This window comes from Lactuca serriola, chromosome 3 (assembly GCF_051521515.1).
Source record: "Lactuca serriola cultivar US96UC23 chromosome 3, Lser_US96UC23_V15, whole genome shotgun sequence".
NCBI lineage: Eukaryota > Viridiplantae > Streptophyta > Magnoliopsida > Asterales > Asteraceae > Lactuca > Lactuca serriola.
Genome location: NC_136410.1, coordinates 131,243,296 through 131,261,271, shown reverse-complemented (window position 1 = coordinate 131,261,271; position 17,976 = coordinate 131,243,296). Strand labels below are relative to the sequence as shown.

Genomic DNA, 17,976 nt, shown 5'->3' with positions numbered 1-17,976 from the left:
CTGCAAATCGTAGTCAAACTCTTAAGTGACAAGACATAAATGACTGTTTGACATGATAAGTCACTGCAGTAACCTCCAAATCATAGTTCTGTATTTATTATTCTAAATAGATGTTTAAGCTATACTAACCAAACACCCATATCATCTAAACAAAATCAACTCCCATATTTAGAAATGTCGTCGAATGCAGAAACTTCTTCGTGAACGACCATGGACGACAAACAAGGTGTTGGTTCTAACACGATGTTGGCTAAGTGTTTAGGAGGGTGTACCGTTACTTTCTCCCCCACATTGTCTAGTAGGTGATGAATGGACCCGCATAACAGCTTTGTTCAACCATGAGATGGGAGAAGGACAACAACGACAAAAATCATATGTTGTTAGTAAATGGATGGATGTAAAGGAAGAAATCACATGGTTCAATCGAGCGTGTAATTATGCGAACAGTACTAGATTTTGTTGTCGAGACGAGGAAGAGTTCTTGGAAGTTGTTAATGATTTTTACATCTTGGAGCGTGAAGGCAGAGACTTTGAATATGAAGACGTTTGGAAGGTTGTTAAAAATAATTAGTATTTCATGTAGTCTGCTCTATTTTCCGTTATAAATAACACATGGACCTATTTTTTATTTAAATGCTTTGTTTGTAGCAATGTTTTAAGTTTAATGTTTCATCTAATGGTTGTTAGTTTCATGTTTTAAGTTTAAGGCGTAGAGTTGGAATATTTGTAATGTTGTAAGTTTAATGGTTCATGGAAATGTTGTTAGTAATGTATTATATAGTGTCGTTAACACTAATGCAACCAACATTTATTTATTAAAATTAAACATAGGAGGTGCTTACAATACAAACGTAATACACAAAGATAACCTAGTACACACCTATTAAATAGAAATAGATATTAAATAAACGGGACATATTTCAAAATATTCCAAGGGGCTTGAAACTGGAATTCGGATGCGTCACTTAATCACTTGTACTCCTCCTTAGCAGCTTCCAAGATGACGTCCTCAGTAGCATTTAAACGGGCGTCGTCAATTTTGGTATAAAGATCGTTGAGTAATAGAACTTCAGTTTTCATTTCATACCATCTTGCTAAGATGTCCAGTTCGTCACGATCGTTTGCTGTAGTCATTTGGTTTTCAGCATTGAAGATATTGGTTAAGCGAGTCCAAAACAATGGATCGTTCAACTTGCTGATCTCGTACACATGAATATATGCACGTGTAAGAACCAAGAACTCCTCATTGCTCCAAGGTATTGAACTCATATTTAGTGAAATAAAGAGAGTAAATATTCAAAAATAATATATGAATAATTGTAACATCGGTTATTAGAATGTTGTTTTAACTAAAATTCTATTTATAGTAGTTTATACACAATATCGTAGTCCAATCTTCTTATTATGTCTGCAATTCATAGTCCAACTTAACTGAAGAACGCAGTGTACTAACTGAGAAGCCATTGCATCGAATGACAACACAATACACTGTTACTTGAGTTGACGAGCCATTGCATCGAATGACAACACAATACACTACTACTTGAGTTGACAAGCCATTGCGCTGGGAAAATAACGAGTCGCTATAAATACTTTTTCATACCCTTTTTAATTGTATCACATTAATTTTTCCCTTGTAACTATGGACTCACCCGTACCACATAGATGGAGCAACGAAGAGGAGGTCGCTTTGGTTCAAGCTTGGATTGTAACTGTAGAGGACGATTTTCCACCAGGTCCGCCAGAAGTTCGTGCTGGATCATTTTGGTCTCGTGTCTGTCATTTGTTTCACCATCAAATGGGGCGTACTCAATATCGAAGAAGAAGAGATGTCAAAGCGAAGTTTATGGATTTGAAAAAAAAAGGTCAAACATTTTCAACGTATTTATAACGAGCCGAATAATGAACATGCGAATATGGATGAAGACATTCTCATACAGGTGGCTTTGGAACTATATCATTTCGAATCTGATGGTAGAGAGTTTACCCATGGAGATGCATTGAATCTTTTAAAGAATGTCCCTCACTTTTAATATGCATGTTGGTTAAGTTGTGTGTTTTCCGTTAGTTTCGTTGCTTGTTTTTGTACGTGTGTTTTGTCAGTACTTAATAAATCTCCCTTACTTTTAATGTATGATGTTTCCTCAATGACAATTAAAAAAGAATTAAGATTACACGTCCATAATCAATTCATTAAAACATTAACCCATAACTAGTACATAACATAACATAAAATGCAAACGGGGTACATGTATAACACATTAAAAATAAACCATTATCAAATTTGTTCCCCGCATTGTCATTCCTCTCCTCTAACTCCTACATTAAAAATAACACATTATACTTATTAGTGAAAGACACATTAAAAATTAATTATGAAAATCGTAAATGTAATATCTATAACAACCTTGTCGTCTTCAATATCACCAAAAATATTTTCAGTTGTATTATTTTTATTCATCACTTCATCTTGTACAACCTACATTTTCAAATATAAAATATGAACAAAAATATTCATATATGTTATTAAAATAAAAAAAATAATATAGCGTGTAACTAACCCGTTCATCAAATTTTGTTTGGAATACTGTAGACTCCTCAAAACTGATGTTATTCCATAAATCTTCATTATTCACTTCTTCAACAAAAACCTCTCTATGTTCTCGGTTCGTAAACACATGCTGCTTCAGTATATGTAGCCGTTTCAACACCTCCTCTAGGTTGTGTTTCCCACTGCCCCTACCTCTACCATGAGAGCGATCACTAGACGACATACTAGACGAAGATTCGTCTTATCTCCTAAAATGGTCCCGTATTGGGGATGAAAATGATTTCCGTTCACTATATACATACTCTTGAAATGACATATAATAACAAGATGTCATCTCACCATCACTCGGTAACATGTTTTGTCTTGGTGGTTGTCCCTCCTAAAAAATTGAACATATTAAAAATGCATATAAAAGTATAATAATGAAGTTTATTAATAATAAAAAAATATTTATAAACCTGTATCTTTGAAAAAATCTTGTTCACATCAACCCATTTCAATTTTTTTTTGTCCCACTCCATCGTTTCATCCGAGGCATATCTCTATTTTTTCTCAATACAAATCCACATGCGCGAACAGCCGGAAGCATCTCATACATCCACATCTACAATTTTACAATTATACTAATAAAAGTTAAAATTAAAATAACAAACATAACAATAAAACCATTTAAATATAAGTAAATTTTTATACCCTTATTGGAGCCGTAAATCCTGAGACGGAGTATTTTAAAGTTTGACGACGCTCAGGAAGTGATAAATATTTATTCATCTTGTTCCATGTATCCTCAAGGTCATCATACGTAATATCTCAGAGATAGCTACCCCAAGCGAAACTAACAAAACAAATTTTTTTAGTTATAATATAAATTAACATTAATAATATAAAAGTTTCAAAGTAAACAAAAAATACTTGTTCCAGACATCCAAATTTTCAGCAAAAAAACCAATCTTGTGGCACCCGATCATTTATTTCTTTTCCCAAAAAACCTTCACATAAAATGTATATCAAATATACTCTAACTGCATCGGTATCGTCAACTTCTAAGAATGATTGATTTAAAATAAAACATTTCAGGTCGCCGATTTTCACCGAACTATTTGTATAGTTCGGAAATAGTCGCTCATGCAATAAACATCTTTTTTTACTACTAACTATTTTTTTTCTGACACTTTTTCCCAATGTTTTTTGGATACTCCCCAAAATTGAAGCCAGTTATCAAACAAAACTCTTCCGGCCCATATACCATTTTCGTATTGCATAATCTAAAATATAACCATTTTATTCCATCCGGAGATAAAACAACGTTCGTCCGTATCTGATGAAGGAACATTTTGTAGAACAACAATCCGTCCCCCTTGTAAACGAGGGACGTCCAACAAGTAACCAAATACGGTATCTTTAAATATATCACGTCTGACACCATCTAACACTTCAAATACTTCCCATATATTACACCCCGATCTTTTTAAGTTTACAATTGCTTTCACATTGAAATTATTATAATCATGCTGCACAAAACACAATAACATATTAGAGAACTAAACAAATATTTCATTTTAAAATATATGATTATTAAATGCAATAATAACATAAACAATAATAACAATGCAAATACAAATATTTAATAAATAATTTATATATTTACGCTGAAAAACAATAATATACTATAACAATTTTTCAACTTAAACGACAAATATATAAACAATTTTCCAAGTTATACGACAAATATACAAATAATTTTTATCTTTCTAATTATATAAAATATCATTTTCTAACCATATAAACAAACAATTTTTCAGCTAAAACGACAACTAAATTAACAATTTTCCAAGTTATACAACAAATATACAAACAATTTTTAATTTTCAAATTATATAAAATAACATTTTCTAACCATACTATAAAATCTTTTCTACTACAACAATAAATATATACAAATTTTCAAGTTATACGATAAATATACAAACGACTATTGTACATATATTATAAAATTTTCTAACAATACTATAAAATTTTTTATACTTCACCAACAAATATATACAAATTTTCAACTTATACGACAAATATACAAACGACTATTCGTAAACATTATTTTAACCATTTTTCAATTTATAAAAACAATTACACGATAGGAATATACAATTTTTCAAGTTATACAACAATTATACAAACGAAAAATAACATATTTTAACCATGCTATATCAATTTATCAACTTAAACCACTAACCAAAACATATTCTAAACATTATTCTAACAATTTATTTAACTAATAACTTAAAAAAACTTAGCATATTCTAACAATTTTACTAAATGTACAACCACCCGATGCACACTCTACGCAGTCTCTACTTGTACATTCATACAACCAAATAGTATTTAAACTTCCAATTTACTAATAACAAATATTAAAACTATCAAATACAACAAAATTACCCTATCACAAACAATATAATTTCAATTTTTTTTACACTAACTAATACAATAAATAATAAAATAATAAATACATATACTAAATAAATGTTAATTAAAACATAAAAAGAGTTAAAATCTAACCATATTTGCGGGATTGTTGAAACAATCCTTCATTTTCTTCAAAAAATCATCAAAAGGAATCTCCGAGAGAAAGAGAGAGAGTTTTTCTGTATTGAAGAGTGAAAAATGAAGAAAAAAAGGTTTTATAGAGTTTTCTGCGGAAAATCGCAGATGAACTTTTCCATTTGCGAATGTACAAGTGACTAAAGCACAGATGTGTTTTAGACACTTGTACATTCGCAGATGGAAAGCAAAAATTGCAGATGGGCTTTCCATCTGCGAATTTAATGGTTATTTTTATAATTCCTATTTTCTTTTGCTAAATTTGTAAAGTAATTAGTGTATTTGACTAATTTTGTCATTTTCTATTATTTTAATGGAATCTAGATAATCATATACTAAATTTATACGGCGGCATATATTGATTTTTGAGGGTTGAATTTAGAACAAGAGGGTGCTTGAACAATCCCAAAGGACCCAAACCAATGTCAATCGGGTCATAAACCGAACACACTAATTTCCTTTTTCTCTATTGTTCTTAAACCCTTCCGATTCAATTAGAAAGCAAAATTCTTTCAAATGATTAGAGCCAGTTACCACATACGAGCTTCATTCAGATTCATCCCTCAAACCCTCGCACAAAAATCAATCTTTCCTCCACTTTCAATCACCCCTTCTTCTCCGTTCCCTAATTCACAAATACGCCACACACACGAAGACGCAGGCGCAGATGAATACAATAAAGATCCAGATTCCCCTCCAAGATTGTTCGTTGTACAACCTCGTTTTCGACCTGATGCCATATTGAAAACCAAGCTCGATGAAGCTCTCAACCTTGCGAATTCACTTGAAGAACAGCGAGATGGGTACTACGGCTCCGATTTTTCGAAGAAAGAATCCCCCCCACATCTTGTTGTGCAAAATCCAGCTTATCGATCCATTCGGGCAGGTTCGCAAGATCTTTCAGCATCTAATTTTCTAACTATAATCTTAAAAAAGATCATACATTTTGACTTCTAGGGTCAAACGTAGTGACATTCTTATATTCACCAGTAGAATTGTATGTATTTTGTTGCAAATTTATCATCTATATCGGTCTATTCCTATTTTTTACTTCACTTTCATGTTCGTAATCATCTGTTTTATCGGAAAATCTTCAGAAATCATATGAATTTGGAAGCTGCAATGTAATAAGCTTGTTTGACCTTTCAATTTCAAAAAGTCCAATTGTTAAATATATGAAATGTTTGATAATTTTTGTTTACTTTTGGGTGATGCAGATACTTTCTTTGGACCAGGAACTGTTGACAACATTAAATGTCATTTAAATGCAGAAGATTCAAATGTAAATTGTGATATTTTATTATCTAACACAATATTTGTTTCTAATGCAATAATGAAATTTTAAAATGAGTAATTTTTCATAACAGGATGGAGTAGATGCAGTGTTTGTGAATGGAATTCTATCAGGAATTCAACAGAGAAACTTAGAGGTAAATAAATCACAAATGTATTAATAATAATAATAATAATAATAATAATAATAATAATAATAATAATAATAATAATAATAATAATAATAATAATAATATATTTTTTTTAATCACATGTTTATTATAAATTTTATCCTAATGATAACAGCGGGCATGGGGAAAACCTGTTTTAGATCGTGTAGGTCTCATCATTGAGATATTTCATGCTCATGCTCAAACAAAGGAAGCAAAATTACAGGTTACTGCTTTATTTATTTATTTTTTTTATCAATTATTATTTTTTATAAATTATAATATAATTTCAACTTATAATGATTTTGAAATTTTATAGGCCGAGTTAGCTGCTTTGATGTACAAAAGAACCAGACTTGTTCGCATTCGTGGCAGCAATGGCCGCTCCACATTTGGTGGCGAAGCTGAAGTCGTTAGTGCCAAAGGGTGCGTAGTTGTAGTCAGGACTGGACTGGACTGACCTGAACTGAATTAGACCTGACTAAATGGGGTTTCTGACCTATTAAAAAACGTGGGACAAAAAGTACAGTTTTTTGTCCTACACAAATATATGAGACAAAAAACTGAACTTTTTGTCCCAAATTTTAAAGTACAGTTTTTTGTCTTACTAAAATATATGGGACAAAAAACCGTATAGATTTTTGTCCACTAAAATATGTGGTACAAAAAGTACAAAAAAAATGTGGGACAGAAAGTACAATTTTTGTCTAGGGGCAGGAAAACTTATGTCGAAATGTTATCTGTGCAAAAAAATGTGAATGCCTTTATCATCTTCATCGTCAAAATTAGTCCTAGAAAGCTTGTCTAGTCCAGTATTGTCATGCGTAACAAATGCAACTTTAAACTATTTAAAAATACTTTCTTATTCGTGAATCGATTTATTTATTTATTTTTTGTGTGTGTGTGTGTGGTTTGAGTTATTAGGAGAGGAAGTGGTGGACGAGGGTTTATTAGTGGTGCAGGAGAAACCGAACTTCAACTTCAAAGAAGAAGGTTTTACTTTTACCTTTTATGCTCAAACTTTATTACATAAATCATATTACATTTTTTTTTACATTTTTGTTTATTAATTTAGTAATAAAAATGTAATTTTAGAATCATCGAACGGAAAAATCAATTATTATCCGAAATAAAAGATGTTCGCCGTACACGCGCTCTGCAACGCGCGTCCCGCAAAAGACATGGAGGCTCATACAGTCAAGACATGCCAACTGTCGCTATCGTTGGGTACACAAATGCTGTAGGTTTATATTTATTTCACAAAATAAATTAATATAATTTCTAATATTAAATAAAAAAAAATAGCAACATACATTGAAAATTATCATCAAAATACAAAACATTTAATAGCAACCATAATTCCATAATGTAATTTTATAAATCTTTTGTAGGGGAAATCTACATTAGTTAGTGCACTTTCGGACACTTACCTCTTTTGTGACAATCGGTATGACATGACATGACATACATTCTTTATATGTGTAATTACGATTTTGCCCTTTATGTTGCGTCGTAAATTAACATTAAATACAGGATGTTTGCAACGGTTGATACTAAAGTACGAAGTGTTATTCTTCCATCAGGGTAAATATTATTATATTATATTATTATTCCTCTTTTCATTTTTACCTTTAAATTTTCATGATGTATTTATTATTACTTTAGTAAATTCGTTCTTCTTTTTTTTTTTTTTTTTTTTTTTTTTTTAAATTTAGGAAGAAAGTGCTCCTTAGTGACACTGTGGGATTTATATCGGACTTGCCTATACAGGTAACTAAAAACAATTCGTCTTTTTCTTCAATGCAAAAATTACTTTCATTAATTTTTATACGATGTTATAATACAAAACTAAATTGTTTATTTATTTATTTATTTATTTTGTATAATCATATTATAGTTAGTGGAAGCGTTTCATGCTACATTGGAAGAAGTTGTTGAAGCCGATCTTCTTGTGGTAGGAATTGCTTTGACCAATTGACTTTTTTTTATTTTTTTATTTTTTATAAATGATAAACCCTTTTTTTTAATGATTCAATATATTGATATAGCATGTATTAGATTCAAGTGCACCCAATCGTGATCAACAACGAGAGTCTGTGTTACAAGTTCTTCAACAAATAGGAGTGTCCACTTCAAAGCTTGAAAACATGATTGAGGTTTTAAACAAGGTAAAAAGTCCATTTCGCCCTTCCTTCAACCAACCCTTAATCTCAATTAACATATCATCATATCATATTGATATGATACACTTCTAGATTGATCTTCAAGACGTTAAAATAGCTGTAAATGAAGAAGCCATGGATGATGATGACGATGAGTGGATTTCTTGTGAAGATGAAGTGAAATGGGATGATGTTAGTGGTTCATTTGTGGGATGGAAGACGTTAGAGGATCAACCAAAAGACGATTCTAACCCTAAGGGTGTGATTAAAAGGGAATTTGAAAGTTTATCCGAATATACCCCTCATGTTAAAACCTCGGCTATAACTAGAGTTGGGTTACAAGAGTTACTAGAGCTTATTGATGATAAGTTGAAGATTGAGAAAGTGGTGGAGAGAAGTGTATTTGAACGTAAATGGAGACCACATAGAGAGGAGGATACGAGTGTTGTAGTTAGATAGTTGCTTTTTTTTTTTTTGGGCTTAAAAGATTGTAATCAAAGAACATTTTATATAAAACCTTTAAAATCATATTTCTCCTTTGTTGGAGTTATAATTTCACAAGTTTCCAACACCAACAACATTTGATATTTAAATATTTACGAAAGTGGTTATATTTTTTTAGATGTCGTTATATGTTTTATGTGAAACATGCAATATGAATCAAAACTTGTCGATAAACAAATATGTATCATGCGCAAAACGTCAGTAAGTCAAATATGTATCATGTGTCATATGTCAAACCATGTAGAGTTTTCATGTGAAGCAAACGGATCGAATATATATATATATATATATATATATATATATATATATATATATATATATATATATATATATATATATATTCAAAAGGGAAAATGACATAAATGTCCTACAAACTTTCTAGGGTTTACTCATTTAGTCCCTAAAGTTTTTGTCGGGCTTTATGGGTCCCTAAACTAGGATATAACCTGCTCTTTTAGTCCCTGTCAACCTGTAATAGCCGGTTCAATGACCTTTTAGACCAAAAAAACTCATATTGTGCCCCTATAAAGCAAAAAAATTAAGTTCGGGGATCAATCCGTAACAAATAATGATTTAAGTGATAGTTATGTTATAAAAAGTGTAAATATTGGATAACTTTATGATGTAACCCTCGCTTTTACGACTTTTCAACTTAAAAACATAGGAAATAATCATATGTGTAAGGATGCATCTCTTAAGATCCGGATAGAACAAGTACTAGAACAACCTCTTCGGAAAAAGTTGCCAAGGCTTGAGGCATTGCGTTACATACCCATGTATCAGAAAGAAGCTTCCCATAATGAGGCCTTACAATAGTTTTCCATGTTGGATTTCAGTTTACTTCAATCCTTGCACAAAAAGGAGCTCAGCCAAATCATCAAGTACGTAACCTAACAACTTCTATAGTTTTCTAATGTAAATGGACAGAGAATGAGTGAAACCTTGGTAGTAATATTGGCTAGACCAATCATATTGATTAGATCAAAGGGTACGCACTTAATCAATCAGTCCAATTAACTATTGTCCTTAATTTGTTAATCTCCTCATTTAATTATTTTCATGGCGGGCCATACACCTTCATGTATCTAAATAGATGGTGGAAGACTTTGGCTTTAGAAAACAAACTACCTCATGTTCGCGATAGATTGGTAGAAGGCTACTTTTGGATATTGGCAGTCTATTTTGAGCCTCAATATTCAGATGCTAGGATTTTTCTAATGAAACATGCAATCTTGCTATCATATTGGATGACACGTATGATAACTTGTATACAAATTAAGTGATTATAAAAATAATAATCTAATTATCAAGTGTTTCATTCATTTGTCGACCATGTGAAAGAGTGCACTCAAAATCTCCTAACCGAAACAACATTTTGACCATTTGATCACCGAACTTATTTTTTTGGCTTTGTAGGGGCACAATGTGAGTTTTTTTTGGTCTAAAAGGTCACTGAACCGACTATTACAGGTTGACATGGACTAAAAGAGTATGTCATAACCTAGTTTATGGACCCATAAAGCCCGAAAAAAACTTTAGAGACTAAATGGGTAAACCCTAGAAAGTTTGTAGGGTATTTATGTCATTTTGTAACGTCCCAAAAATACGAGCCAAAAATTTCATTTTTAAAACACATAATTAGCAAAACATTAGAAATAAAACATTCACCGATCATATCATTTCATAAAAGATGTGCGTGTTTGGAAACCAATTTATAAAAACATAACAACGTCAGAGTACAAATCCCCAGGAATATCTCATAGTGCGGAATACAAAGCGTGTGTGTGATGTGCCGCTACCACGCCAGCTCCTTCCCCTTCGAAGAAGAGGTACCTGAAACCAAAACTGAAACTGTAAGCACGAAACTTAGTGAGTTCCTCCATCATACCACATACCATACAATCACATATCATACATACTGTCGGGCAATTCTGGGGTGCCCGACTTGCCCGGTACAGCCATTCTGGGGTGCCGACCTACCCGTGTCAAGCTGTTTTGGGGTGCTGACTACCCATGTCGAGCCCTTCTGGGGTGCTGACTACCCATCGGTCCTAACAACCGATCCTCGGGGACTATTTCACCCCCTACTGCTACTATCACATATATCATAACATAACATATTATTAGACATATCTGGGGTATCTGAACTACCCTTCGGCCCTAACAACCGAACTTGGGGACTGCCCCCTCCTATTACCTCTAACTCATATAACAGATCATGCTAGCATATAAACATAACATCACATACTGTCAGACGTATCTGGGGTGTCTGACTACCCTCCGGTCCTAACAACCGAACTCTACTACTATCACATATAACATATCATGCTAGCATATAACATATCAGGTAGTAGCAAACCTAGATGATATCACAGAGACAATCATCTATCATACGTCTCCTACTGGTAGGCCGGCATTGTGGCCTTAGACCCACCGCTACTGGAAGGTAACTCACCTTGTAGTAGCTGCTGATCTGCGTGGGACGGTCTGTCTGTTGCTGCTGCTCCGAAAATCTTCCGGCTACCATTCCCACCAAACACTTAGTCAAATACTGCTAACCGACCTCAGGGTAAACTGACCATTTATCCCTAACCAAACCAAGAGTTAAAGTCAAAGTCAACTTCCAGTTGACCCGACTCGCCGAGTTGGCCTGCCAACTCGCCGAGTCCCTATCCCTTTGTCTGACCATTGTCCCGTCTCTACTCGTCGAGTTTGGCATCGAATCGACGAGTTTTCCTTCTAAACTGATGACCAAACGTCCTTCATCCTACTCGCCGAGTTGTATGAACAACTCGTCGAGTTCGTCTTCATCCAAAGAACACTTTATGCTGAGACTCGCCGAGTTGTATGAACAACTCGCCGAGTCTGTTCCTGAGGCAAGAAGATTGCCTTGAACTTGCCGAGTCATGGCATTGACTCGCCGAGTTACTACATGAGTGAGTCTGGCTTCTAACCCACTGAGTCCCACCCTATGACTCACTACTCCAACCCACAACACGAAAAGGGGAAAAAACTCGAGGACTCGCGACTCGACTCGCCGAGTCTGCCACATGCAAATACTATACACGCGATTCTGCTTGAATCCAGCTCATGCTATACATAGATCTGGGTTTCTAGGGCCTGGTTAAAACGTAAAGTTTCCAACTTTATGTGTAAATAAACACCAATGAAGGCTTTAGGGCTCAAAATGCACTAAAAGAGTAGATCTAGGGCTTTCATGCAATATGGCTCCATAAAGGCATTAGATCCAAGCTCCTGGAGCTCAATCATGCCTAGATCTAGAGGCTAAACAACTTATTACAAACCCTAATACACAAACAAGCTTGGGGAAAGGCTCAAGAAGGACTTTCATGGAGCTACATGGGACAATAAGCATTAAAACAGAGGGAAACTGAGTTATACCTCAAGGAAATCACTGAGATAACACAAAGATGCCTGGCCTCCTTCTTCTCTTCTTGATTTACTCTCCTTCCCTCTCCAAATCTTCAAGAAAACACACCAAAATGCTTCAATCTCACAAGGAACAAGGCTTGAACGAAGTAGAGAGCTCTAAGGGTGAAGGGGGCGAGCTTGGGGGCGGATAAGAGGGTTTAAATAGGGTGCAAACCCTTGAAATTTAGGGTTTCATCAGACAACAGGGACTTGCCGAGTCCAGAATATGGACTCGCCGAGTCGCCAACTTAAGCGTGTTCCGGATCCCGTCTCTACTCGGCGAGTCGGACCTACAACTCGCCGAGTCCAAGGCTAAAAAAATGAAAAACACTAAGATAAATTTTACGTACCAAGAACCAGGTGCTACACATTTTCCGTATTCAAAATTGCCATGTGTAAAATCATAAATATACATGCAATGTACATGAAAACCACATGTGTTTTAGTTAAAAAGGCTCACCCAATTTTTTGCAAATACATGAACTCACTTTGTGGATTGGATGATGGTCCCCAACATAACTTACAAAGTTACGATTTCACAATAAACGGGAAGCATGAAGAAAATATATACCAACATGAAAAAATGCACGATGTTCACACATAGAATAATCACATGCTTGTGATCTTTGTAATTATGCAACATAACATGTCCAAATAGCACTACATTTCTTAACGAAAGAACACCAACATAAATATTTGTCTGTATAATAGTTCATATTCATTCGTTTACGGTTGAAAGTTAAAGAACGATGTTTACACCAAATGAAATTACTACGAATTCTTAATGCCCATATCAAGTTTTAAAGTACACATCTACCATCTTTAGAGTCCAACTTGATCTAGCAATACCCCGATTTTGGATCCAACTTGAAATAAATTCGGTGCCATGAAGCTCATCAATTAATTCCCCAATGAAGGATATTGGAAATCTATGAATTATAGCTTTATTTGACTTTTTTGACTATCGAAGTCTCAAAATTAATTTGATTTAGTCATTGAGATCTAATCACACTAAATTGAACCCTCTTACAACCGTCTGTAGTTGGTTACCCGGTTCCCCTACATATGTGGCATCTTAAATTAGATATTGAACTTCTGATCATTGCTAAATTAAACATCGAACTTTTATATATATATATATATATATATATATATATATATATATATATATATATATATATATATATATATATATATATATATATATATATATATATATATATATAAAGTGTGAATATATTACAATTTTGGCAGGGTTTTTTTTTTTTTTTTTTTCATTTATTTATTTATTGATTTATTTATTCATGTTGACATTAGTTTTACATCAAAATTCTAGATTATGTAAGCATTTATATGGAAATCTAATTATTAATTATTTGAACCCTCAACATATTTATAATTGTAATTTTCATCCAACTTTTTTCTTTATATTTTCCAACACCAACAACATTTGATATTTAAATATTTACGTAAGTGGTTATATTTTTTGATGTCCTTATATATTTTATATATTTTATGTGAATATGAATCAAAACTTGTCGATAAACAAATATGTATCATGTGTAAAACACGTCAATAAGTCAAATATGTGTCATGTGTTAAACCATGTTGAGTTTTCATGTGAAGCAAACGGATCGAATATATATATATATATATATATATATATATATATATATATATATATATATATATATATATATATATATATATATATATATATATATATATATATATATATATTCAAAATTGCTATGTGTAAAATCATAAATATACATGCAATGTACATGAAAACCACATGTGTTTCAGTTAAAAAGGCTCAAAGATATGCACCCAATTTTTTGCAAATACATGAACTCACTTTGTGGATTGGATGATGGTCCCCAACATAACTTATGATTTTACAATAAACGGGAAGCATGAAGAAAATATATACCAACATGAAAGAATGCATGATGTTCACACATAGAATAATCACATGCTTGTGATCTTTGTAATTATGCAACATAACATGTCCAAATAGCACTGCATTTCTTAACGAAAGAACACGGACATAAATACTTGTCTGTATAATTGTTTATATTCATTTGTTAACAGTTGAAAGTTAAAGTACGATGTTTAAAACCCAAATGAAATTACTAAGAATTCTTAATGCCTTTATCAAGTTTTATAGTTTTATAGTACACATCTAACATCTTTAGAGTCCAACTTGATTTAGCAATACCCCGATTTTGGATCCAACTAGAAATAAATTCGGTGCCATGAAGCTCTTCAATTAATTTTCCCATTAAGGATATTGGAAATCTATGAATTATAGCTTTATTTGAATTTTTTGACCATTGAAGTCTCAAAATTAATTTGATTTAGCCTTTGAAGATCTAATCACACTAAATTGAACCCTATACTACTTTGAGTTTTGACTCGTTTTGCCCCTTATGACCATCTGTAGTTGGTTATGTAGTTGGTTACCTGGTTCTTCTACATATGTGACACCTTAATTAGACATTGAACTTCTGATCATGCTAAATTAAATACCGAACTTTGAAATATATATATATATATATATATATATATATATATATATATATATATATATATATATATATATATATATATATAAAGTGTGAATATATTACAATTTTGGTATGGGAGTCTTTTTTGTGGTTGTTTATGGTTTTTCAAAAAGTCTAAAGTGTGAATATATTAGAGTATATTATAATTTTGGCATTTAAAAAATTATGAATATACTAGAGCATATTACAATTTTGGCCTTTTTTTTGAGTTTTCTATTTTTCTAGTTTTGGTTATTTATGGTTTTTCAAATATTTTTTAATATTTTGATTTAAGTAAATGATAAAAAATCATAACTTCAAAAGAAATAAAAAATATAAAAAAACCGGTTTCACTTTTTTCTTTATTTATTTATTTATTCATGTTGACGTTAGTTTTACACCAAAATTCTAGATTATGTAAGCATTTATATGGAAATCTAATTATTACATATTTGAACCCTCAACATATTTATAACTCAACATATTTATAATTGTAATTTTCATCCAACTTTTGTCTTTATATTTTTCATTCGAAACTGGGTTATTCTATTCCGCACTTAGAAAGAAAAGAACTTAAATCAAAATACTTAATAGCATGACGATATATTCATACAAAACTTATACTCAGGGCCGGCTCATGGGGAGTTCAGAAAGTATCCATGAACAAGGCCTAAGAAATCATATGGCCCAATCGTTCTTTAGCATTTATAATAGTCTATATGCAGTTAACGGCCCAAAACAAATTAGGTTAATGTTTTATACATCTATCAGTCGAACAGAGTGAGCGAGCGGGAAAAATTGAAATTTATGGAAAAAAAAAAGAAAGCGCTTCGATTTCTGTGGCATGCATTAAATCTTTCTCGATAGGCAACAACGAACGATATTATTGTTTGCTTCTTTTTAACGCATCAGTGGATTTTAGTTTCAAAGGCAATCAACAATCCTAATTCTTTTTCTTTCTTCAAGAAACTCCGAAGCAACGATTTAGTTTACAATCGGAGGCAACGATTTAGAAGCTTCAAGTTTCTTACCTATTTTAGGGTCGTTACTTCTTTTTCCTCTTCTGTTTAGTTTTTTTTTTATCTCTAATTTCTAATTTTTTTTTTTTAATTTTAGAAGGTTGACTACACTCCAATAAGTAATCAATTTCCAAAATCGGAGGAACAAAGATATCAGTTTCGAAAATCAGAACGCAAAAGGAACAAAGAATTGAGGAAATCGATTTCTGAATTTTGAAGGTATAAGCAAATCAATTTCTACTTTTTCGGTTATGATAAGTTTCTGATTTGTAAGAAGTAATTCAATTTTTTTTTTGTGATTTCGTTTCATTCATTGTTTCTGATTTCATATTTATGTTCTTTCTTTTTCTTGTTGATTATAAGGGTAAAAAATCAGAGAGTTTGGGATCGGGTCTAGGGGAAAAAAATCAAAATGTATTGTTTATTATTATTATTTTTTATATATATTTGATACGTTTATGATGTTCTTTAGAAGAAAATTAGATTTTTTTAAATATTTTTTATTCATGTTTTCTCGAATTTTGAAAATTGAAGCAATAACTTGTTTATTTCCAATCCATTTTTGAGGTTTACATGTTTTTGATTTCAAATTTAGCTATGATACATTTTTTTTATCTATCTCTACAATTCTGATATTATTTATAAGAATATTACTTTTTTTTTTTCATTATTTATGATTCCTATTTTCTGCAATTAATAAGCATTAAAGCAAGAATCTATTGACTTTCATCCCATGTTTGAAGTTTACAGGCTTTTGATTTCAGATATTTTTTGAAGTAGATCGAAATTTAGAAGGTAAGTTCTTGACTTTTGATTTATTTTATTAGAAGCAAATAAAAGTTTTTCTTTTTCTAATAATGCAGTTTAACTAATTTGATTTATGTTTTTTATGGTTATTTGAAGGAGACAAATGTGTTATGCTTTGCTACCTTAGTTTCAAGAGAAGGAGGATAAAAGAAGCAATTTTATTTTTTTTGTATTATTTTGAATGAAATTTTAAAATATGTATTTATGCAATAGACTATGAAAAATTTATAATTGTTTTGCTTGAGTTTTTAGGCCTTTTAAGTTTTAGGGTCTAATTTTTGTTAAATTGCACAGGGCCTCCGAAATCTTGGGGCCGACCTTGCTTCTACCCCAAGCACATGTAATGAAGTCTTAGACAGTAAATGAAATCCAATCCACAAAATAATTCGATATATGGACAACATCATTATGGTAAAGATCGTAATGTCAGAGGAATCATTGCCGCATGACATAGAGGGGGAGGTCATAAGCGTCTATACCGTAAAATAGATTTTTGACGAAATGAAAAAGACATATATGGTAGAATCATAACCATAGAATACGAACCGAATCGAAATGCATACATTTATCTCATACACTATAAGGATGGTGAGAAGATATATATTTTACATCCCAGGGGGGACATAATTGGAGATACCATTGTTTATGGTATAGAAGTTCCTATAAAATTGGGAAATGCCCTACCTTTGAGTGCGGTTTGAACTATTGAATTACGTAATTGGAAGTAACCAATTAGGTTTATGAAGAAACCTAGAAATCGATCACTGATCCAATTTGAGTACCTCTATAGGATGTACCTCAACAAAAAATTAAAGCGTAACGGCAGCAAGTGATTGAATTCATTAGTTCCTCATATAAAATTATTGACTCTAGAGATATAGTAATATGGAGAATACAAAATTGTTTCAAGCA

At 32.0% G+C, this 17,976-nt stretch overlaps 1 protein-coding gene across 1 annotated transcript; it reads left to right on the top strand.

Annotated features, from left to right (window-relative positions):
- The first annotated feature begins 5,535 nt into the window (after positions 1-5,535).
- On the top strand, positions 5,536-9,331 carry LOC145093152 (GTP-binding protein, HflX). Its single transcript, XM_079031223.1, has 13 exons — positions 5,536-6,035; positions 6,367-6,431; positions 6,517-6,579; positions 6,728-6,817; positions 6,911-7,017; positions 7,516-7,584; positions 7,687-7,831; positions 7,983-8,038; positions 8,125-8,175; positions 8,307-8,361; positions 8,489-8,545; positions 8,640-8,759; positions 8,847-9,331. The coding sequence occupies exons 1-13, from the start codon at positions 5,666-5,668 to the stop codon at positions 9,210-9,212; spliced, it is 1,614 nt and encodes a 537-aa protein (XP_078887349.1). The 5' UTR covers positions 5,536-5,665; the 3' UTR covers positions 9,213-9,331.
- The last annotated feature ends 8,645 nt before the right edge of the window (positions 9,332-17,976 follow it).